Source organism: Coenobita brevimanus, chromosome 34 (assembly GCF_032717465.1).
Source record: "Coenobita brevimanus isolate Jiangsu-jjx chromosome 34, ASM3271746v2, whole genome shotgun sequence".
Classification (NCBI taxonomy): Eukaryota; Metazoa; Arthropoda; class Malacostraca; order Decapoda; family Coenobitidae; genus Coenobita; species Coenobita brevimanus.
Genome location: NC_136987.1, coordinates 22730551 through 22753840, shown reverse-complemented (window position 1 = coordinate 22753840; position 23290 = coordinate 22730551). Strand labels below are relative to the sequence as shown.

General features: G+C 42.0%; 1 protein-coding gene and 1 pseudogene across 1 annotated transcript; both read left to right on the top strand.

Annotated features, from left to right (window-relative positions):
• The first annotated feature begins 17022 nt into the window (after window positions 1-17022).
• Window positions 17023-18495, top strand: LOC145396022 (general transcription factor II-I repeat domain-containing protein 2A-like). Its single transcript, XM_080269486.1, has one exon. It carries the CDS (start codon window positions 17023-17025, stop codon window positions 18493-18495), a length of 1473 nt encoding a protein of 490 aa, XP_080125612.1.
• A 3587-nt stretch (window positions 18496-22082) lies between these two features.
• Window positions 22083-22201, top strand: LOC145396129 (5S ribosomal RNA; annotated as a pseudogene).
• Window positions 22202-23290: the final 1089 nt, after the last annotated feature.

Sequence of the window (23290 nt, the reverse complement as noted above, 5' to 3'; positions counted from 1 at the left end):
AATTCACTATAAACATAATTTTATCCCATTCAGCACCACATAAAATTTCCAACTTCATGAAGTCAACTATTGTTAGTCAGAGTAGAGCATATAAAAATATAAATGTATTGGCTGAGTAACTAGAAGTGATTTTTAACCCATTGATTACGAAAAATTTTATCCTAAACTTAGTAAAATCCTCTAATGGTATCCCATCTCACGGGCATCTTGTAGCACTCATGAATGGAATGTCACTCAGCCACATTGCTGAATTTCTGCCTATCAGAAGTCTTTCATTCCCAGAACTGCCTCTCTCTGGATCTTGCTTCCCCAGAGTTGTTTCCCTCAAAACTTCAACCTACAGCTGTTCAAGTCTGTTACAGACACTTTATGAACAGAGGTAACCAGTAATCTGGTGTATTGATTAGTTTTTTTAAATCATTTGTTTTCCTTCCTCTTTTTTGTTATTATATAAAAAATCCAGAATAAAATGAAACTGATGCAGGGGTGCTGAAAGGAATACAAATGGTTTGTGTTTGCGTTTGCATTTGCGGAACCACAAATTTGAAGAAGTTTGCTGATTTACAGTTGCGGAAGTTAATGGTTTAAGTTTGCAGATTTGTGTTTGCGAAAGTGAATTTCTGTTTGCAGTGCCCAGGTTGTTAGTGGCTGCCATGAAATGTACGGGACGAAGTTTTCGGTGACTTCCGCGATTTGCAATACTAAAAACATGTTATTGGCCAACTCCATGCTGCCCTTGCTGTTTGTCATGTTTTCGTTCTTACTTTCTTGCATTGTTTCTTGTTTGATTGTGGTAGGTATTTCTACCCTTCAGATTTAACTGATTCTGACCAAACCCGGACACAATGACCAGCCCATGAGTTAGTTGTGTCTACAAGGTTTTGGTTGCTAGGCAACTACTCATTGCCTAGCAACAGCTGAAAAACTGCTTTTCGTTCTTTTCACGTTTTGAGCTGTAGAAGCATTACTAATGGTCATAGAAAGCTCTATCATCTTTAGGCATAATTTTAATGTCATTTTCTATCGGAAGTGTGCGATCCATTTTTACCCTTTCTAGTCTAGTTTTCAAGTGGCAGCCCTGTGAAGAGTGGCCTCAGCGCCCCTAGCAGTCTTGTTTAATTGTGGCAGGCACTTCTACCCTTCAGAATTAACCGATTCCAACCAAACCTGGACACGATGACCAACTTACGACCTAGTTTTGTCTGCAAGGTTTTGGTTGGTAGGCAGCTACTCGTTGCCTTGCAACCAAAACCTTGCAGACGCAACTAGGTCATAGGCTGGTCATTGTGTCCAGGTTTGGTTGGAATCAGTTAATTCTGAAGGGTAGAAGTATGGCCTGCTTAGCCTCTCCGTGGCCGTGGGTCCAGATATTGTCATAACTCAGTGGCCAGCCCTGGCAGCATCTTTTCAAATTTCGAAAATCGATTTTTTCTTACCAAATTGAAGAGAAGCATCTGGCAAACTTGGCAATATAATTCTTCAGCTTCCAAAACCCTTCCCCTGCATTGCAATGAAGTGTGAAAAATTTTGCATAATGATTGCGTAAACGCTATTGAAAACTAAGGAGACAAAAAATAATTGCATATATCCATATTTTCACCCCCCAAAAGACGTCAATGGTCCTGAAATGGTTTGAAATGACTAAATATGTGCAGTACGAATAAAATCAGTACATAATATGGGAAGTTTCATTTGTCATTCACTGTTTTATGTTGTTAAGGAGCGAGATTTGCCAGTTAGGTGCTCGAGAAGCTTCGTGGCGTTTTGCGAAAGGTAGTTCCAGTATCGGTACGAATCAGAGTTGCCAGTTTGCTTGCTGTTTGTGAGCGTAGTTATTTCGTAAGTTATGCATTAATTTTTGTGCTTTTTTTCTTTATAAAGTTTATGTAGTTACTTGTTAATTATGCAATTTATTTCAGTATGCTAAATAATTTACAGTGTTATGTAATGTAACATAGCTTTGGCATGTTTTGGTTGTCTCAGAATTGGCAACTGTTGCCCGTTGAAAGTATACTCGAAGTTTCGAGAGTAATGCAAGCTTATATAAAGATGGGGAGAGACTAGGACAAGTTTAGTCAGGTTTCAGGTCATTTTGAGTGTAATTAAGTCGGTTGTGGTTCAGTTTGAGTGTAACGCAATGTCAGTGAAGATTGTATGTTTTTGATACTTGTGAAAACAATGGTAAACAATGATGTGTTATTGAAGTTTATATATCATTGGTACTTGAGACCACAGTGAAGTGTTGTCAAGCATTAAGTGTAATAACTGTGAAGTGTTGTTAAACATTAAGTGTAATAGCAGTTAGTAAAGTGCGTATAGCTCCAGTGCTTGTGAGAACAGGGAAGTGAAGCTGGAAAGCAATAAGTGGAATTACTTGGAAAACAAAAACAGTAAACTTTAAGGATGTTTTGTTTATTTTCGCCTCAGCTGATCTTGTGTGCTGTACGACTGAAGGCTGACCATAGGAAGAACAAGTCACTGGGCAACGTCCTTCCTGTACTGGACTGCTGCCTGTTAGAGCCTGTGGCAGTGTGGGATATAACACTGGTGTCAGGAGTGTGGATTATTCAGGGCTGCAGTGAGGCTACCCTTCGACATGGAAGCAGAAGGTGTGCAGACAAGATCCCGAGCTGGGCAGGAAGACGAGGTGTCATTGGTTGCATTCATGAAGCTATTGGAAGCAAGAAGTTTCCAACTCTGGCACTGATTGATGGAAAGAAAGAACTCAAAGAACTATTACAGGTACAAATTCTACTAGTGAAGGCACATAGGGAACAACTAGAGGCACAATATGAAGAACAAAAAGAATGATATGAGCAACTTCAAGAGGTATCAGAGGAGCAACAGAGGGAAGTACAACTGAGAGCGCAATGACAGCTAGATGCTTTCATGGGGGAAATAAAGGAAGAACTTCAACAGCTTAACCCCTTAAGTCCTAATCGCATCAATTGATGCAATTTGAGTTTTATGCCAAAATGCCTAATCACATCAATTGAATGCGGACTGTAAAAAGCTGCAGAGCACTTGCACCGCCCCGATTATGACGTACATGGCTTCAGGCCAAATTGAACACGCCCTTGATGTGGCGTGAGGGGGGATTGGACCAACCTAGGCGGTGGGGGGGCACCCCCCTTTCGGCCGCCTCCATGCCACCCTCTATTCCACTCCCTCACTCCCTCCTTGTCCTCCATCACTCTCCCACCCTTCCACGCAACTGCATCTCTCCTCCCACAACAACCTGCGTCCCTTCCCACCCTCTCTTGCCCCTCCTCCCTCCCTGCTAGCCTCGTCCCCCCCCAACCCCACCCCATCTCTCCCTCCTTGTCCCTCACTACCCTTCCAACCCCCAACAGGCCCCCGAGTGTCAGGCCTGATGTACGTAACTACTTCATATTATTTCTACTTCTTCCCAAATTTTTACACCTCACTTTGTTCATTTCTCACTTCGTATCTACCAGTTTTTGTACGTACGTAGTCGGAGAATGCTGTATGTTGTACTACATACGACGCATCTTATTATTATTATTTTTTTTTTCATTCTCCTTACCTGCCCAGATTACCACCTCTAAGTAGTGTCCGTCTGTGTTAGTTTTCGAAAAACTATGAGACCTTGTAGAGCTACTCCCCTCACCTGTTTCATCTCCCCACACATACAAACACACATATTTTCATGGCTGGTGTGATAAATTCCAATGAAATGGAGAGTGTCCACAAGAGAATTTGGTTGTTGCCAAAACTGGAATGATACAGTAAGTGTGATGAAGTGTAATGATAATGCAATAACTGTAATGGTGTGATAAATGTGTAACGAGAAGTTGGGACAGTAAAAAGAGAAATCGGAAACAAATTACTGTTTTTTTTTCCCTTTCTTATGCATGCATTTATAGCATTATTCAACTTTATTTTGATGTCCTTGATGGTTATAAACATTTATATGCATCTTTGTTTTAGTTTTGGAATGACTTTGAGGCCTAGTAGGGCTAATCTCCACTCCTGTTTTATCTCCCCACACCTACATAACACACCTGTTTTATGGTTGGTATGACAAATCCCATTGAAATGGAGGGTTTCCACAAGACAATTTGGTTGTTACCAAAATTTTTCTCCCTAAGTACCACCAAGGCCTTGTAGGCCTACTCCCCACACCTACATACACACCTGTTTTCATGGTAGATGTTACTGAACACAATGACGTGCTTTCTTTTCATGCGAAAAGCTGGTTATTTCCAACAAAACAAAAAAAACATTCATCTTAATCTTATTAACTGTCATGTATAATAATCATTCTTCGTCTTAAATATCCTATATTTGAATACATCTATATCATAGCTATCCTTTAACTTATTAAACTTCACCGAACAGTAACGATGCACCACCTCTCTTCACCATAGCAAAGGCAGGAGGCATAATAACCAGCGTCATAACCCTTCCACCACCATAAACAATACCCCCACCATCTGCACACGACTCCACCATCACCCAACACCCCCACTAAAGCATTTTATCAAATTTGTACGTCATTCCAAACGAGGCACAGCGAGTGATGCACGGCCACCGTTATTTGGCCCGGGACCCAAATATTGACTGTATACCATGATGGAGGCTGGCGGCTCCGACCTCCACCACTGTTAATAATAGGAGTGGTAAACCTGTCATCACTGTTACTATGAGGATAGGATTGTTTGCCAACACTGTTAACATTAGGGTACCTTTGAATAGGTTGGATGAGGTAAAGTTCAGTTGAAATTAATATTAGGGTACGTTAGCAAGGCATTGCTGTTAACGTAGTTTAGGTTGAGGTGGAATGAGTCATACATTACGGGGTTGGGTTGGAACCATTGTTAATATAAAGATAGGATAGCTAGGTCCCGCTGTTGATGTTAACTGAGGTTAACTTGTCTATCTGCCTACTTACAGCCTTAATCCCAGAGAAGCTGCCATAAACAAATCGCCTCCATGCCATCCTGTTCTCCTCCATCAGACAGTCCTTCCTTCAAGTCACACCACCATTATTTGTACTCGTATACCTCACCACCCCATCCTTTCACCTTATCCTCCATCTCACTCACCTATACCCTTAAAATCGGCTTTATTACGTTCGCTTCACAAAGGCAAACAATCTCAAGGTAGGCTACTTCTCGTTACCCGTGTTAATATTTCGGTCGGTTAGCGTGGCTCCACTGTTATCATCAGGATAGGTTTCATAGTGCCACTTTTAATAAAGGGTAGAATAGGATAGCATGGACCCACTTTTAATATTAGGGTAGTTTTCTTTGTACCACTGCTAATAGTACGATAGATTAACGTGATATCACTTTCAGACTAGACAAGGTTACTTTGCTTTGACTGGGTTAGGATCGGAGCAGTTTGGTAAATTTGGCTTTGGGTAATTTCAGTCAGGCCTAGTTGATTGTCCACTGATTTATTACATTGACAAGACTATGGCGGTGTAACTACATAGGTCACTGCAGCCGAACGGCACGAGTAAAGGCAGGACAAGGATGAAATATATGAATATTTATATACATTTATACAAAACAGAACTGTACAAAAAATAAAGCAAACAACAAGAGTCATCTACCATAATAAGTAACATCAATGATACAATAAAACTATGTATGAAATAACTGCAGTTAATATGTGCATACAAAATTAAGGTAAGTGAGGAAGCCTGCTTCCTCAGCAAACAAGAAGGTAAAATGTGATTTTATAAACCCTTTACCTTCAAGTGCCAGAAATATATGCCGTCTGGGGATATTGTCAATAGCTGACAAGGCGGGCACCATCAATTTGGTCCTACGAATTTCGCAACTATGACTTAGAGTCTGCTTACCCTGCCTGAAGACTGATAAACAATGCAGTAAAGTTATACTGAAAATAATATGTAAACAAGAAAGAACACTGAGAGAATGAAACACCCTCGCCCACCAATTGGTTTTAGGGCCGAACACGGGCGTAATTCATCCTTGTCTTATCCTTAACCCTCACCACAAAGTCTGCTCCAAAATATATCAGAACTGTTTGACCTGACCTGGCCTGTGACCTTGACTTTTGAAATTTCTCTCTAACCTTAATTTTTGGCTAATTATTCTAAGAAAAGAATCCCTTTATCCTTGCCTTACCCTAGGTGTTTCTGCAAATTTTGGTCTCATTCGGATAAAAGCAGAGGTAGTTGCCACTGGCATATGACCCTCACCTTTGACTTATTGTCCTAAAACACAACAGGTTAATCGTTTGTCTTCCTAAAGACTTCCATCAAGTTTGATTCAATCAAATCGAAACTGTTGTAGGTATTTGGTTCAGACACAAGCACACGTGTTAATCAACCTTCTCCTGTGACCTTGACCTTCGATTGAATTTTCTAAACATCGAACACCACCCTTCTTGCCTTACCCTCAGCCCTTTCCCCAAGTTTGGTCTAAACTGGATGGCAAAAGTTTAAGCTGACCTTTCTAAGTCAAACTTCGAGCTAGCCCTGTTACCTTCAACTTTGAATTATTGTCATCAAGAACAGTGTGTCATCCCTTTGGCTGGTCCTCAACACGGCTCCAAAGTTTGGTTAAAGTCCGGTAAGAATTGAGTTATTCTGTTCACACACACACACACACACACACACACACACACACACACACACACACACTTTGATACTACTTCTTTTACCGCTCTTTTGATTTGCGAGAGTGATAGCAGTGTAAAATTTGTTTAAGTACCAGCAGCTTGAAGTAAGATGTAGTCTTTCTTTCCATTATTTAGTAATACTACAATCTTTGAAGTCAATAATAATAATAATAATAATAATAATAATAATAATAAATAGTAGTAGTAGCTGCAGTAGTAGTAGTAGGAGGAGGAGGAAGAGGAAGAGGAGGAGGAGGAGGAGGAGGAGGAGTAATAATAATAATAATAATAACAATAATAATAATAGTAATAATAATAATAATAATAATAATAATAATAGTAATTATTATTATTATTATTATTATTATGATTATTAGCCTAGGACCAGGACTGACGAAAAGGTGACAACTAAGGACCGAACAAAGGACATGGTACGAATAGCTACATGGACTGTAAGGGGTGTGAATGATGAGGTGAAAGAGAGATTGTCCAGGTGCTTGAGAGTGCGAAAGTGGATGTATGTGGATTAAGTGAAACTAAATGGGGAGGTGAGGGTGTGAGAAAATGGAAGTATGGATTGGGTATATGAGCAGAAGGTAAGAATGAGAGGGCAAAAGAAGGAGTGTGGATTGTTGTGAGTAACAGATGGTAGGAGAATACAAGAGAGTAAGGATCAGTTGGCTCAAAGCTTGCGTGGGTAAGATTGAAAGTTTTTTTTTTTTTTTATGTGAGGAAGAAGGAACCGAAGGCTACGAGCCCGCAAAAAGTTCCTTCTAAGAAAAAAAAAAAAAAAAACAGTACAAAAGAGAGCCAAATTCAAGATCTCTTCATTTCGAAATGCCTGGACACACTGCGTTTGAAAGACTGGAGGTCATAGGAACTAGGATATACAGAGAGGTAGACAGTTCCAGAGTTGACCTGTTGCATAGATGAAGGACTGGGAGTAACAGTTAACTCTTGAATTGGAAAGATGGACAGAAAAGGGATGAGAGTTTATTGCTAGATGGGTGCTACGCACTCGTCGTAGAGGTGGAGGGATGCAAGCAGACAGTTCAGAGGAGCAATAACCATGGAAGTAGCGATAGAAATGAGATACGGAGGCAACAGTGCGGCGAACAGACAGAGGTTGAAGGGAGCCAGTAAGAGGAGAAGAGTTAATGAGGCGAAATGCCTTTGACTTCACCCTATTAAGAAGAGCTGTATGTGGGGAGCCTCCCCACACACGAGAGTTGTACTCCATATAGGAGCAAATAAATCCCGTGTAAAAAGTCAACAATTGTGCAGGGGTAAAGAAGGTATGGAGTCAGCATAGCACACCTAATCGCTTGGAAGCAGATTTTACCAGAGATGTGTTATGATCTTTCCAAGATAAATCCTGAGTGAATGAAACCCCAACCATGTTCAAGGATGATGCTGGATTGAGCTGGATATTATTAAATTTTAGTGGGTACTCCTGTGGGAGTTTCTGTCGGGTTAATATGTGTAAAAACTGAGTCTTTGATGCATTAAAAACAACAAGATTATTTTTACCCCCGTCAGAGATACGAGCTAAGTAAGATATTAGGAAAGCCATAGCCTCATCCCTTGTTTGTTGAAGTAACTGCTGGGATGGACATTGCAGGAATCGAATGGAAAAGTGAAGGGTGGAATCATCACCATACTAGTGGATAGGGTTAGATGTACAGCTCAGATAATTGATGAATAAAAGGAAGAGAGTTGGTGATAGGACAGAGCCATGAGGAACACCACTGTTAATAGATCTAGGAGAAGAATGATGGCCGTCTACAACAGCGGCTATAGAACGACCAGAAAGGAAGCTGTAGATGAAGGCACAGATAGAAGGATAGACACCATAAGAGGGCAGTATGGAAATTAAAGATTTGTGCCAGACTCACTTGAAAGCCTTTGAGATGTCAAGTGCAATGGCAAAGATTTCGCCAAAGTCCCGAAAGGAGGAGGACCAGGAGTCTGAAAGGTAGGTGAGAAAATTGCCAGTGGAGCGTCCCTGACGGAACCCATCCTGACCATCAGAAAGAAGGTTGTGATAGGAAAGATGCTTAAAAATTTTTCTATTAAGAATAGCCTCAAAAACTTTTGAGACACAGGATGTTCAAGCAACTGGACGATAGTTAGAGGGTTGGGAATGGTCACCCTTCTTTGTGACTGGCTGAATGAAAGCAAACTTCCAGCAAGAAGGAAAGGTATAAGTTGAAAGACGAAGGCGAAAGAGTTTACCTAGGCACACAGAAGTGCAGTTCTTGAGGACAACAGGAGGGACTCCATCAGGCCCATATGCCTTGTTAGTACTGAGGCCAGTGATGGCAGAAAATACATCAGCTGAAGAGATTTTAACCCTTTTGCGCGCGGATAAGTTAATAAGTTTTGTGAGACATGAAGCACCTGCTTTTCTCCCCTCCCCCCCAGCCTGCCGTGCACTTGAAATATGTTTATTCTCGGCTTATTTGCACCACCCAAACATATTTATTTTGCCACAAAACCCACATATTCCTGTTCGTCGATGTTTGTTCTATACAATAAGCAAAAAAAAAAAAAAAAACATGCTATACAGCATAAGTCGAATGTTTACTGCTCAATCTCTACATGTTATACATCATTGGAAAGAGAATTTTATTAGCTTTCGAATGCCTGTTTGATAAGAGGTGTGTTGTTCGAGTAATAAGCGAAAAAGTAAAACTCATTTCCGAGAGACAACAGATTTTTTTATTCGGGGAGCTCAAGTGAAAAACTTTTCGTGCCACTGTCATGTTTTCATTTTATCATCCTATGCAGAATTTAATTGGCTTTCATTTGAGCCCACAACGGTGATCCTAGGCCTCATAGTTATCGAGAAATATGAAAAAACTACGGTGCACCCATGCCATGTCATGACTGTAGTGCAGTTTCCTGCATTCCTCTAAGCTACTGCACATATTTCACCAATTCTTTGTACACTAGATATGCACACTATATTCGCATGATTCACTGTCACTATTATAGCTGAATAGTCACATTTGGTGCAGGATAGAGGCAGTGTAGTTGATTTGAAACAGTAGCATAATCTTCGTTGGGCCAGCGGTTGATAACGACCAGGATTGCTTCACAAACAGCAGATATCCTATTGCAAACACCAAATCTAATCACAATAGTACCCAAACACTATACACAAGCACTACTGGTATACTGAAATGTGTTGCACGGCCGGGAAATTTAAAGGGACAGAGCTGCGCAGTACCTTCTCCATTCACAGCTCATTTGGTGCTGAATAACCTGTCTGCTCTCTTGCTCATATCGGGACCCACAGTTGGCAACTTATTACTTTTGATAAGGAGCAGGGAAGCTATGATGCCTCCAAAAGTGACGCCGATCGGCCAAAAACTTTTCCTCTGATGCAAGTTTTTATGCTTTAATGACGCCTAAAGCGTCAACGAGTATAGTCGCAGCCACACCCATATGATGACAAACGCGTCATTGTGAACGAGTGTCAGCCATGAGGAAGTCAGAGGGGGGAAGTGATGAAGGAACAGCACCGGAATCGTCTAAGGTGGAATTGGAGGAGAAACTCTGAGCAAAGAGATCTGCTTTATTAGCAGAAGAAATAGCTACAGAGCCATCAGAGTAGAAAAGAGGAGGGAAGGATGATGATGTAAAGTTGTTAGAAAGGTTTTTGGGAAGGTGCCAGAAGGAGCGAGAAGAATTCGAGTTGGAGAGTTGAGAACATTTAGTGTGGATGAAATTATTTTTAGCAGAGTGAAGAAGAGACTTAGCATGATTCTGGGCAGAAATATAAAAAAGATGTGATTCAGGGATGAATTTGTGCTGGTACCTTTTATAGGCCCTCTCCTTGTTGCGGAGAGCATTAGAACAAGCGCGATTAACCCGCCCCATCCCGACGTTTTTGGACCTTTTTTTTTTTTTGGCTCAAACATCCGCTTTTGGTGAGAAACATCGAAATTCATAGAGAAATCGCTCACCTGAGGTTTAAAATACCCGATTTAGGTACGAGTACTTCCTTACCTGACTGGGTTTTCTAACAGGCTGGCACCAAAGAAAACGAGTTCTATGGGAGGGTAACTATTTTATCCACTCATAAACAGTATTTATTTATTTACTTGGTATGAATTTATATGTAGTACAAGAGTATATTGGTTTTCAAACAGTAATATAGGCATTATAAGCATTGTTTCACTCACTAACTTATCACCATTCATGACCTTTTTTTTCCCACATTACCTGATCATCATTTCTGACTGTTTCATCCTCTAATGCTATGTAAACTTTGTCCTCCACATTGTCATCGATTGGGGAATCACTCTGGCCCTGAATGTCTTTATTGGCCAGGTCACTGGTAACAGGTGAATTGTCGAGACAATGGCGTGCAGGGGAGGGGAGAGGTTATGTGGTGTAAGGCATTGTTCCTGCTTGGCATCTTGTAGAGGAAGAGAGGAAGGTGTCCAGTGTATACGTGCCAAAAGTCACTCACGAAATCACTCGCGAAAATTGAAAATTGTGTAAATTAGGGACCTTGCAATGTTGCCGCATTAATTCACGTTGGCGGGACGGCGCGGGTTAAACCAGGGCTTTCTTGCATTAGTCAAAAGATATGAGAAAGGAATGTATGCTTCCATGCCCGAGAGAATAACCTCTGTAATGCACAAGGCACACTCAGATGGCTCCTGGCCATGGAAACAATAATCATTCCAGGGAAAATCAAAGAAGTACTGTCTGAGGGCCTCCCAATCTGCAGCTCCAAAGTGCCACAGTCACTGTTTCTTTGGAGGGTCCACAGGCTGTACCAGAGCGACAGGACAGGTTAAGGTAATAAGGTTGTGATCAGAGGAGCCCAACGTAGAGAAAAGATTAACAGTGTTAGCAGAAGGATTAGTTGTAAGGAAGAGATCAAGTATGTTGGAGTTCTCTCCAAGGCAGTCAGGGATATGGGTTGGGTGCTGTACAAGCTGCTCTAGGTCATAAAGGATAGAAAAGATGTAGGCTTGTTCACCAGGTGGATCAGTGAAAGGAGAGGAGAGCCAAAGGTGGTGGTGAACATTGAATTCTCCTAGAATGGAGATTTCGGAGAAAAGAGAAATGGATAGAATGTGTTCCATCATAGAAGTAAGATAGTCGAAGAACTTTTGATCATCAGTAAAATTAAGGGATAAGTAAACAGCACAGATATATTTAGTCAGAGAATGACAGGAAAGCCAAAGCCAGAGAGTAGAGAATTCAGTAGAATCAAGTTCAGGAACACAAGAGCAAGATAAGTCATTGCATACATATACACAACAGCCACCATTGGCTTTGAAATAAGTATAGAGAAAGTAGGAGGATACAGAAAAGGGTTTGCTGTCAGTTGCCTCAGACAGTTGAGTTTAGGTTAAAAAGAGAAGGTGAGGTTTAGAAGAGGAGAGGTGGTGTTCAACAGAGAGAAAGTTAGAGGAAAGGCTGCGAATGTTGCAGAAATGAAGAAGAAGTGAGTCAGTGGTTCCAGGCAACTTATTGAGTCGTCACTAGATGAAGGGTGGATGGTGGGGGCATTTGTGGTCCCCTCCCCAGGGGACTCTGAGGCAAGGTCTAAATGTGCCATATTTCTTTTAATTTACAAAGGGAAGTGTAGTGTGTACTGTGCATGTAGTTTGGTGTAGACATTTAGAGAAACTTGTATTAGAGAGCATGCTGGCCTACTCTCTGTGTTACTGAAACACTGAAAAAGTTCAGCAAAGGGGGATGGTCAGGAACTAGTCCCGAGGGCTGATGAAAAGGGAGCTCCAGCTCTCCCTGTCATCAGCTGGACTACAAATGTGGACGATTGTGTGCTTGTATGTGCCAAAGCAAGATCGTGCAAGCACAGTGAGAGAAGAGTTCTGGACAAATGTGGAAGCGTGCATGGACAAGTTTGAAAAGAGTGAGAGTGTTTTTGATTGGTGATATGAATGGTAAAGTAGGGAATGTGAAAGTGGATAGAGTAGTTGGTGAGTGGGATGTGCCTGCAGAGATGGATGAAAGTGGCAGTGCTTTAGGGGGCAGTTGTGCTGGGAGGGGGTTGGTGATAGCTAATACCCTCTTCAGGCACAAAATGATCCATAGGTATACGTGGCAGGTGGTGAGAAGGATAGGTGGTGAACTGAATAAACGGAAGGCAATAATTGATTATGTGTGTGGATGAAAGGATGAGGTGTGTAATGGATGCAAGAGTAAACAGAGGTTGGGAGAGTGGACTTTCTGACCACCACCAAGTGGTGGTCAGAATCAAGGTCCAAATGAAATGAAGGAAGAGAAGAAGAAAGGGACAGAAGGAAGTAGTTCATACAAGGTGGGTGAAAAGTTACAAGAGGAGGAAAAAAAAGGTAGAATATAAGAAGGATGTGGAGGAGCGATTGGATAAATATGGATTGGAGCAGGTGGGGGACGTGGAACGTGTGTGCAAGATATTCATAGAAGAATTCTGTGCTGCATGTGAGGTGGTGTGTGGGGTGAAGAGAAGACTAAAGGTGGTGCAGGAAACAGCATGGTGGAATGAAGAAGTGAGAGAGGCTGTGAAATAAAAGAAGAAAGCATATAGTGAGTGGATGAGAAACGACGTGGAAGAAGTTGAGAGACGGAAGAGAGAGTTATATGTAGGGAGGAGGAGAGAGGTGAAAAGATTAGTAAGAGAGAGTAAGAACAGAGTGGATGAGGAATTTGGAAGGAACTTAAGCGTAAAGTAGAGGGAATGTAAGAAAATGTTCTGGAAAGAGGTAAACAGAGTTAGATAGGGTGCCAAAGAAGTTTGCTGGTGAGCTAAAGATAAAAATGGTGGATTACTAGTGGAGAAGGGAGAAAAAGTGAGTAGATGGAGAGAACACTTAACGTATTGTTGAACACAAAGAATGAAAGTATTGCAAGTATGAGTGGCTACAGAATGGCTGGGAGAAGGAGGGATGTGAGAAGAAGGGAAGAAATCAGTAGGATGGAAGTTGTGGAAGCAATGAAGAAAATTAAAATGGGGAAAGCCTCAGGAATTGATTGAGTGTGTGGTGAAATGCTGAAGCATGGGGAAGAGATATTAGTAGAATGGATGTGGAAGATGTGCAGATTGGCCTGGGTGGAAGGTAGAGTCCCGGCAGGCTGAAAGTCAGGTATAATTATTTCCTTGTACAAGGGAAACGGGAAAAAGAAGTGTGTGGTAATCATAGGGGCATTTGTCTTCTTAGTGTAATAGGAAAAGTATATGGTAGGGTACTTTCTGACAGAGTTAGGAAAATAACAGAGGTATTAGTTGGAGAAGAACAGGGAGGTTTTAGGGGTGGAACAGGTTGTGCAGATTAGATATCCATTCTTAGATCTTTAGTGGAAAAGTTTCTAGAGAAGAGAAAGAAGTTGTATGCTGCCTTCATGGATTTGAAGAAAGCATATGACAGGGTGGATCGACAAGGATTGTGGAAAATTTTAAGAATATATGGAGTAGATGGGAAGTTGTTGAAGGCTGTAAAGAGTATGTATGAGGGTGCTAAGGCTGCAGTGCGTGTGGATAGTGAACTGAGTGAATTTTTCTATTTGAAGGTTGGACTGAAACAAGGATGTGTCATGTCTCCATGGCTGTTTAATCTGTATATGGATCAGGTTATAAATGAGATACAAGGTAGGGCAGTTGATGTTGGATCGGTCCTAGTGAGAAAGGGCAGTGTTTGGAATCTCCCTGTACTGTTGTTTGCAGATGATACTGTGTTGTTAACTGAACACGAAGTGGAGCTACAATGGTTGGTGAATGAGTTTGGAAGAGTGTGTAAGAAACGGGATCTAAAGATGAATGTAGGGAAGAGTAAAGTTATGGTCTTCGAGAGAAGTGAAGTCAGTGAATGTACAGTTAGGATGGATGAGGAGGAAATGGAAAATGTGAGTGCATCTAACTACTTCGGTAGTGTGATGAGTAAGGATGGAAGTTTAGAGGGTGAAGTGGTTGAAAGGGTACACCAGGGAAAAAAGGTTCTTGGTTCCATGAAAGCAGTGATAAGAAACAGGGAAGTGAGCATGGGAGTGAAAAAGCTACTACATGACAGTGTTCTGATACCAACTCTAATGTATGGAAGTGAAGCTTGGGCCTTATTGGGGGGTCAGAGTCAAGAGTGAGAGCAGTGGAAATGAGTTACTTGAGAGAAGAATATGGAGTCACATGGAGAGATAGACTGACAAACGAGGAAGTGAAGGACTGCTGTGGTGTGGGTGTGGATGTGATAAGAAGTGTTAGGGGAAACACACTGAGGTGGTCTGGCCATGTGGAGAGGATGGAGAGTGAGAGACTGACGAGGAGAGTGAATGTGAATGAGGTGGAGGGGGGGGGAGATGGAGAGGGAGGCCAAGGATGAGATAGAGGGATGGAGTGGAGAGACATATGAGAGGTGGGTTGTGTGAGCTGGGAGCAGGGCAATGAAATGGCAGGGGATAATGTGACATGGAGGTGATCTGTTTGTGGCCACCCCTTACGGAATTAAGGCGTCTGGCAATAGATAGACAGATTATTATTATGATGACGATTTTTATTAATATTATTATGTGGTAGGTGTGGGCTCTCACCATCCATTCACTCGATGTAGTGCTGCCTTCGGGTGCCCGCCCTCTCCTCTCCTCCATCCATCATTCCTTCCATCATCTCCTGTCTATTTTTCCTTCATTCTTTCCTCATCCTTCTGCCTACGGGTGACTTTACACTCCCACTGCTATCTTTCTTTCCTTCATTCTTTCCTCTTCCTTCCTGCCAGTGGGTGACTGTACAATGAGTGACATTGCAAATGGTTTCCTGTACACCAGGAAACCATTTACTACGCTGGGTGGTAATCATATAACCAAATGTTGGTACCTGGTGGTTTAGTGGATAATTACAGCGCTCCAATTGGATTGAGCTGGTGAAGGTTTATATCCATGAGGTGGTTTGGGTTTATTGCTCACGTAATGCCACTCACTGATGAGTGAGGCTGGTCACTCTCATCTTAAATATCAAGATCAACTTGCCTAGCCCCGGGCTCTTACGCTCCTCATGGGGCAACGTAGGATTGGATGACGATGATGATGATGATATTATTATCATGAACAAAAGACACCGACCATGATGGCTACAACGAAGGCATCTCTCTCCGTAACCAGCCTAATCTCATTCACTTAGAGCAGGGGTTGGCAACCTCTGGCCCGTGGGCCAGATCCGACCCGCAGAGTCCGAACTCATGGCCCATCACCCTGCTTGATATTTATATAACAATCCGGCCCACAACAGCCTAGCCAACTTTACCACAGCACCACGGAAAATCGCCAGGGAGAAAATTACTACATGGCAACACGCGATCATGTCGAGAGGCGCTGACGTGGGACTGGCCACTATCTTGGCATCTGGCAACTCTGCATTACATGTGATGTCCCATGACCAGCCTTCCCTCACCAGTCAGTAACGGTCATGCCAGCGGCCAGTCTCTGTGGCGTAGGAGTTCGTACTGAGAAGAGGTATGCATCAAACTTTCTTAGTCTGAAATGTACTTTTATCATTAGGGAATGTGGATAATATAAAGTGCATTTCTTGCTGCTGCTACTCTCTCTCTCTCTCCCTCTCTCTCTCTCTCTTCATTCACCCACTTCACCCAGCCTCCAAGCTCACAACAACATTCACACTCACTAGTTACTCGTATTGGTAGGTCCTGTCCCGCCCGCCCACCCAAATCAGACAATGGCTTACTGAGCCTTACTCAAACACATGTGCGCACAGTCAAACACGCCCGTTCAAACATACGCACGCCCACGCCCAACACAGGGGCGTAACACCATGTCACAAAATACTGTGTGGACGTCTGTATCGTAATTTTTATATGAGGGAGGGGGGGGTGAGTTGGGGGGAGGGGAGTCAAATGGTGGGTGACAGAGTGACTTGGAGGCGTTTTGTCTGCGGCCACCCTTTGCGGGATTAGGGCGTCGGGCTATAGATAGATAGATAGATAGATTTTTTTTTTTACTATGTAAAAGTCTTGTGTGTATTCGTGTCTAACATGTGGATCATTATTTCGCACTTTGTGCTTATTCTTTATTTTTCTTTCTTTTTAGCCAATCATCATGTCTGCAGTTGTTAAGAAGAGGAAAGTGGACCTCGAGTGTCGGGCCTTCAACCCTGAGTGGGAGAACTACTTTTTCACTGAACACTTTGGACATGCCCAGTGCCTCATTTGCTTGAAGACTGTGGCTTTCCTCAAAGAGTATAATGTCGCTGCCACTGGGAGACACAGCATCAAGCATCGACTTTACATCGATGTCTGCTGCCGAGAGGAAGGAGGCCATTGTCAAACTGTCAGGCAACCTGCAGAAAAGCACTTCACTCCTCCGTAAGCAGACTACTGATGCTGCAAAGTGACGCGCACCAGCTATGAGGTTTCCTGCCTCCTTGCTCGGTGGATGAAGCCATTCACAGACGGGGACTTTATCAAGGAGTGCATCATGGTTGTGATAGATTCCCTCTGTCCTGAAAAGCGTTCTGCCTTTGAAAGTGTGAGCCTTTCACCCCGCACTGTTTGTTGTCACATTGAGGAGATGTCAGACAGCGTGAACGACTCACTTAAGACCTGTTGCTCAAATTTCGATGCCTTCTCTCTCGCTCTTGATGAGAGCACAGACATGAAGGACACAGCCCAGCTGGCGATTTTCATTCGTGGAGTCACTGCTGCCCTTCAGGTTTATGAGGAGTTTCTCCAGCTTGTTCCATTGCATGGCACCACCACTGGGCAAGACATCTTCAGTGCCATGCTTCAGTGTGTGAAGCAACACTCCCTCGACCTGTCCCGTCTTGTGAGCGTGACGACCGACTGTGCCCCAGCAATGACTGGAGAGAAGAAGGGTGCCGCCTCACTGCTAGTGCGTCACTGTAAGGCCGCCGGACACACCCAGCTCATCCACAAGGTGCACTGCATCATCCACCAAGAGTCCCTGTGCTCCAAGTCTGCCAACCTTACTGATGTCATGTCTGTAGTCGTGAAGGTTGTCAACTCCATCCTCTCCCGCAGCCTTAACCACCGCCAGTTCCAAGCACTAACGGACGAAGTCAACACACACTATGGTGACTTGCTTTACTTCTGTGACGTCCGCTGGTTGAGTCATGGAGCCATGCTGTCCTGCGTGTGCAACCTGCAGCAGGAGATCGCCACATTCCTCCGTCAAAAGAACCTCCCAGGTGCTGATCATTTTTCCAACCTGCAATGGCTTGCTCGTCTGGCCCTGCTCACAGATATCACTACGCACCTAAATGACCTCAGTGTGAAGCTGCAAGACAAAAACATTCTAGTCACAGCCATGTATTCGCACATCACCGCCTTCGAGGTAAAGCTGCCCTTATGGGAGGCTCAACTAGCTGCTGGTCAGTTTATGCATTTTCCTTGTATTGCGGCTTGTGCATCTGATGACGTGGACCTGAACACTTGTGTTGCTGTTGTCACCTCTTTGCGGGAGGAATTTGCCTCCCGTTTCACAGGTGTCAGGCCACTGGCTCCAGGCTTCAAGCTGTTCACCTCCCCCTTTGACTTCCCTGTGGACGAAGCCCCTGCCCCCCTGCAGATGGAGTTGGTGGAGCTTCAGTGTAATGACGAACTGAAGGCAAAGTACCATACCACTTCTCCACTGTCCTTCTTCCGTGACCTCGTCCTCCCTTCTAACAAATTTCCAAATAACACTGAGCATGTAAAACGCATCGTTGCTATGTTTGGCAGCACTTATTGTTGTGAGCAACTCTTTTCAAAAATTAAATATACAAAGTCTCGCGTTCGCTCTCAGCTAAGTGACCGCCACCTCAATGACATTCTGCTCTTGTCTACCTCATCAATCGATCCAGACATTGAATCACTTCTCCATGGCAAGCAGCACCAACCATCCCACTAATTTGCATGTCTCTTGATAAAACTGTTTTCTGCAGTCACTGATTTGCATGTTTTTCAATAAATTTCTAGTAATCTAGTCACTGGTTTGCTTGCTTTTCTACAAAATTTTTGTATATTGTCACAAACTGTTTTCTGCAGTCACTGATTTGCATGTATTTCAAGAAATTTCTTGTAATCTAGTCACTGGTTTGCCTGCTTTTCTATTTTTTTTTTTTTTTTTGTATATTGTCACAAACTGTTTTTGGCAGTCAATGATTTGCATGTTTTTCAATAAATTTCTTGTAATCTAGTCACTGGTTTGCCTGCTTTTCTATAAAATTTTTGTACACTGTCACTTTTGGGTTCTCTTTACCATTCTGGCCCGCAGGCTACTCCTAGAAACTTTCTCTGGCCCTCGCACTGAAAAGGTTGCCGACCCCTGACTTAGAGCAACAAAACTAAAATGCAACTTGCTTAACACGTGTCTCATGCGGCTCTTAGTGCAATTTAACTCATGCCATGGGGGCGATCACATTAATATATCATTGGGAAGAGGCAGACAAACCCCCAGTTTCTGACAGTAATTTTTTGAATCATGGTATGTTTACGGCGTATTCTACCATGCTGTTAATTGTACGCTGCAACGCTGCATGTCAGCTAACCGCACCACAATGCTCCACAACACAAGGACTCAGATATTTGGGGTTTTCATACAATTTGCCATCTTAGTTTTAAAAATACGATTGAAAATTTCATTATTTGAGTAAGATCGTCTGAGGCTAGCCATGATCTATTGATAAAATGTAAGAATACTACCAGAAGATATGGAATCCGATAGTAGGAACAAACGTGTAACAAATTATCTTTATGATCAACATCATCGAGTCTTGATTACATTGTTCCAGAAAAGGACCTACTGTAAGACTTTCATTTGCTAAAAGAAAAAAAATGTAATTTTTTTAGTAAGCGCAAGTGGGTTTATAAGTGAAATTCCTGAGTATTAATAATAATAAATATTATTGTTATAATATTAATCATAAACCAACATCCCAATCGTTCATTCCAACTAAAATGATGGGATGAGGTTTAAGGCACTTCGTCTCATGAGTGAAAAAAAAAAAAAAGAATTTCAGGAGGTGTAACAGTTCCGATAATTTCTCTTCCATCTTACTCTGTACACCCACCCAAGTCATAGAAACCAGTGGAAGTGGTGATGTAAGTAGGTGGAGAGGAGAACGAGGAGGCGGGCAGTGTGCTCCCTTGGGTAACTCTCAGGGATGTTCTACGTACGATAATTATCGTATTTGTACTATAATTTGGGATGCTTGTACGATGTACGATATCACATTCAAAATATACGATAATTTTTGTCTATTTCAGCTTCTCTAGATTTTTTTTTTTTTTTATATATACTGCAGGTTAACAACACTCACTATTCCCGCCACACGGTTCATTGTGCCCACACCCCAGTAACCCACGCTTCCCCTGAGTCACTCACGAAATTCCTTTCCCCTCCCAGTCCCATGGGAGGTCAGGGCCAAGCCCGGCCGACCCCATAAATGTCAAGGACTTAGAAGTTCAAACTTTACTTGGTGCTTGGTAGTGGTCTGGTTCAATGCCCTGGCCAAGCTGTAGTGCTGCTGTACCCACTACCCACTCTGCAACTTTGTATAGGACTTCAGTAAAGTCGTAAGTACAGTTGATATGCTGGTATACATAAAGCTTTGTAGGATATTCTTAATTTCTTACCGGGAAACGTGAGTGTAAGGAAGGCAAAAGTAATGTACCGTCTTAATTACTAGTTTGTATTCACCTAATTGTGATTCTCCTGGATTGACTCAGTCAAGCTCATGATGCCCCGTCTACATTTACCATTTCATCATATCTTTTTTTACACACCATCTCGTCTGGTAACTTGTTTTAATTGAAAATTTACCTGTACGATAATTTTAGGGTAAGATACGATAATTTTCATGCTACGGTACGATATATTGGGTCTCTGGGCAGAACATCCCTGGTAACTCTGCTCCTAGACTCTCATTACATATGAATGCGGTACAACTTCCCGCCAGCCCTCGCGCTTTAATAATTTAGCCACTGGTGCAGTGCTGGGGATGGGTATTTGGTTTTTGTTGAGAAGGAAGGTCATAGCTTTGCTTCGCTTTTTCTTCCGGCTTTCAGTTTTATGCATAGAAGAAAGTCTTCAATATCGTCATCTTTCCCAATTACATCAGATGAAAATAATCCAGAAACACCAACATGAAAATACAAAAGAAGGAAATCAACAGAGTGCAAGTAAAACTAAGTCTCACATCCAGTGGCATCCTTCAGGAATTTATCGATATGATTACTGCAGGAATGTGGTAGTCCAAGCTATTATGAAAATAATTATTACAAGAGTGAAACTGTTCACATCTGGAAGACTAAAGCAAACTGTAGTTTTCAAAGGCTTTATTTTCGGAGATTATTTACGCAAGTACACGGTGTTTAAATAAAGCCCTCTGAACAATTACATGTGGAGCATCGACAACATGGGTGGTAAAGCACAGGAACTTTTCCCCCAAAATTATATGTGGAAAGAAGACTGTCCTGAAAAGATAAATGTATTATATTGTTTCTTTCATTTATCCTTTGTACGAGCACCAAACCCACCATGTTAACAATTTGAGTCGATACATGTCGTAATATAAAGTTTTTGTGGAAACATGAAAAAGTGTGCAAAAAATGGAGCATTCAGATATAAAACGTTTCTCCGGAAGTAAAATGTCTGGATTACATACATGACTTGGCCATATAGAAATATCTGATATCTAAGTGATATATTTTTTGCTAATTGTAAGACATTATCATGCCACTTACTCTTACCTCCTATGAAATGATTCTTTATGTCAGGTCTAACTTTGACAATGAAAAAATATTATTAGTAAAGGAAAAAAACATACACACACCTTCAGTGATATATATATATATATATATATATATATATAATTGCACGTGGTACATATGTGGAAGGTTTATGACGCTCCAATCGGGAATTGAACCTGAGACCTTCAGGTCGAAGTTAGGTATGGTGTAGTGGTAATGGTTCCTGCTTGCGGTCTTGATATCTCGAGTTCGATTCCCGGCTGGAACGTCAAAAATTATTATATTAGGGTGGTCCTTATTACTAAAGGGGAAAATTAATTCTGGAATATTTTGTGTGCTGGCAGTGTATATTGTGAGTTTAGGTGTAAATTCTTGAGACACCAGATTTTAGCCGAACTGGTTGATATTTACTGGTGTCGCATCTTACCCAGAGTTAGAGCCTAATAAACAAAACTATTGTGATAATTATCTTTTTTGTTACTGGAAAAATGCGTTTGCTTTACTTCATTGGAGGCTACATTCTAGTAATACCAGTATCTGTTTCTTTTCTCAGGGATTTGCCTTTTTTTTTTTTTTGGCCTATCGACCATTGAGGCAAAGCTGGTCATTAAGGCCAGATATATATATGTATATACAGATACCCATATATACATACATGCATACACACACACACTTCCATGCATATATATATATATATATATATATATATATATATATACAGAATGGTATATATATATATATTCACAGAACGGCCATACCACGTTGAGTACACAGCTTTCCGTCCGATCAGCGAAGTTAAGCAACGTTGGGTCTGGTTAGTACTTGGACGGGTGACCGCCTGGGAACACCAGATGCTGTTGGCATCCCTACGTGTCAAGTGGGGTTGGTGGAGGATTAGTGCCCCTCCCTGTAAAACAATTAACTCTAAGCCCTTGGCCACCCCGTGTGGGATACATGGCTTCTGGCAATGAATGAATGAAAAACTTTCAATCACACGTACATATATATATATATAATATTTTTAATTTTATTATTTTTTCGTATTTTTATTTTCATTATTTTTTTTTTATTATTGGACCTTACATTATAAACAAAAATTCCTAATCTAAAGAACCTGAAACTAATCCCCTAATTGACAAATCACTAACCTATACTAATTCCTAAAGAGACAAATAACTAAACCTACACTAATGGTAGAAAGACCTTGACCATTGCCTTTTGAGTTATTATGAAGCACTTATTTGCTATGACTGAAGTGAAATTGACAACGCCAGTGATGAAAAGCAGGAGCAAAACCAGGATTCTGCTTGTTGGCCAGCCAAGTGAAAGAGTACTTGGAAGTAAGTTACCTTCTTGTGGAGAAGTGTTAGCGCAACTTTGCTACAAGATGCGAATAGAGAAACGATCATTGAGGGATTCAGCATGTGTTCTGTCTCAGGAACTAGGGGAAATCTGGGAGAGAGCTCACATTCCTGCATCTGAGCCACGGAATCATATCCCCAAGATCGAATCCCTCTATAAGGAATGGAGAAGGTTGGAGAAGAGTAAGAGTCGGAATACAGAAAGGGAGATAAAAAAGAGAAAGAACTTCCAAGAACAGATGAACGGTCTCTGACACTGCACACATGAATGCCTTCGACCTCATCAATAATCGTGAGGATAAGAAGTTTCTTGTGGCTCAGAGGGAGAAAGGGAGGCGAGGCTCTATGCTGGGTACTAATGTCAAACTCCACCGGAAAGAACGAAGACAAAGAGAGACAACAGCTTGAACAGGAGAGGAGAGAGCGTGAGGAATGTCCTCTAGCAGTAAGAGAGGAAATAGTGGAGCTAGAGGAAAGCCCAACTAGTGATGAAGACGAAAAAGGTGACGACTCGAGGTGCCTGGAACCACTGTCTGACTCTCTTCTTCTTCATTTCTGCAACATTCGCGGCTCTTCCTCTAACTTTCGCTC

Excerpts from the sequence above, each read along its gene's own strand:
- LOC145396022 (XM_080269486.1), top strand. The coding sequence starts at position 17,023 with ATGAAGCCATTCACAGACGGGGACTTTATCAAGGAGTGCATCATGGTT.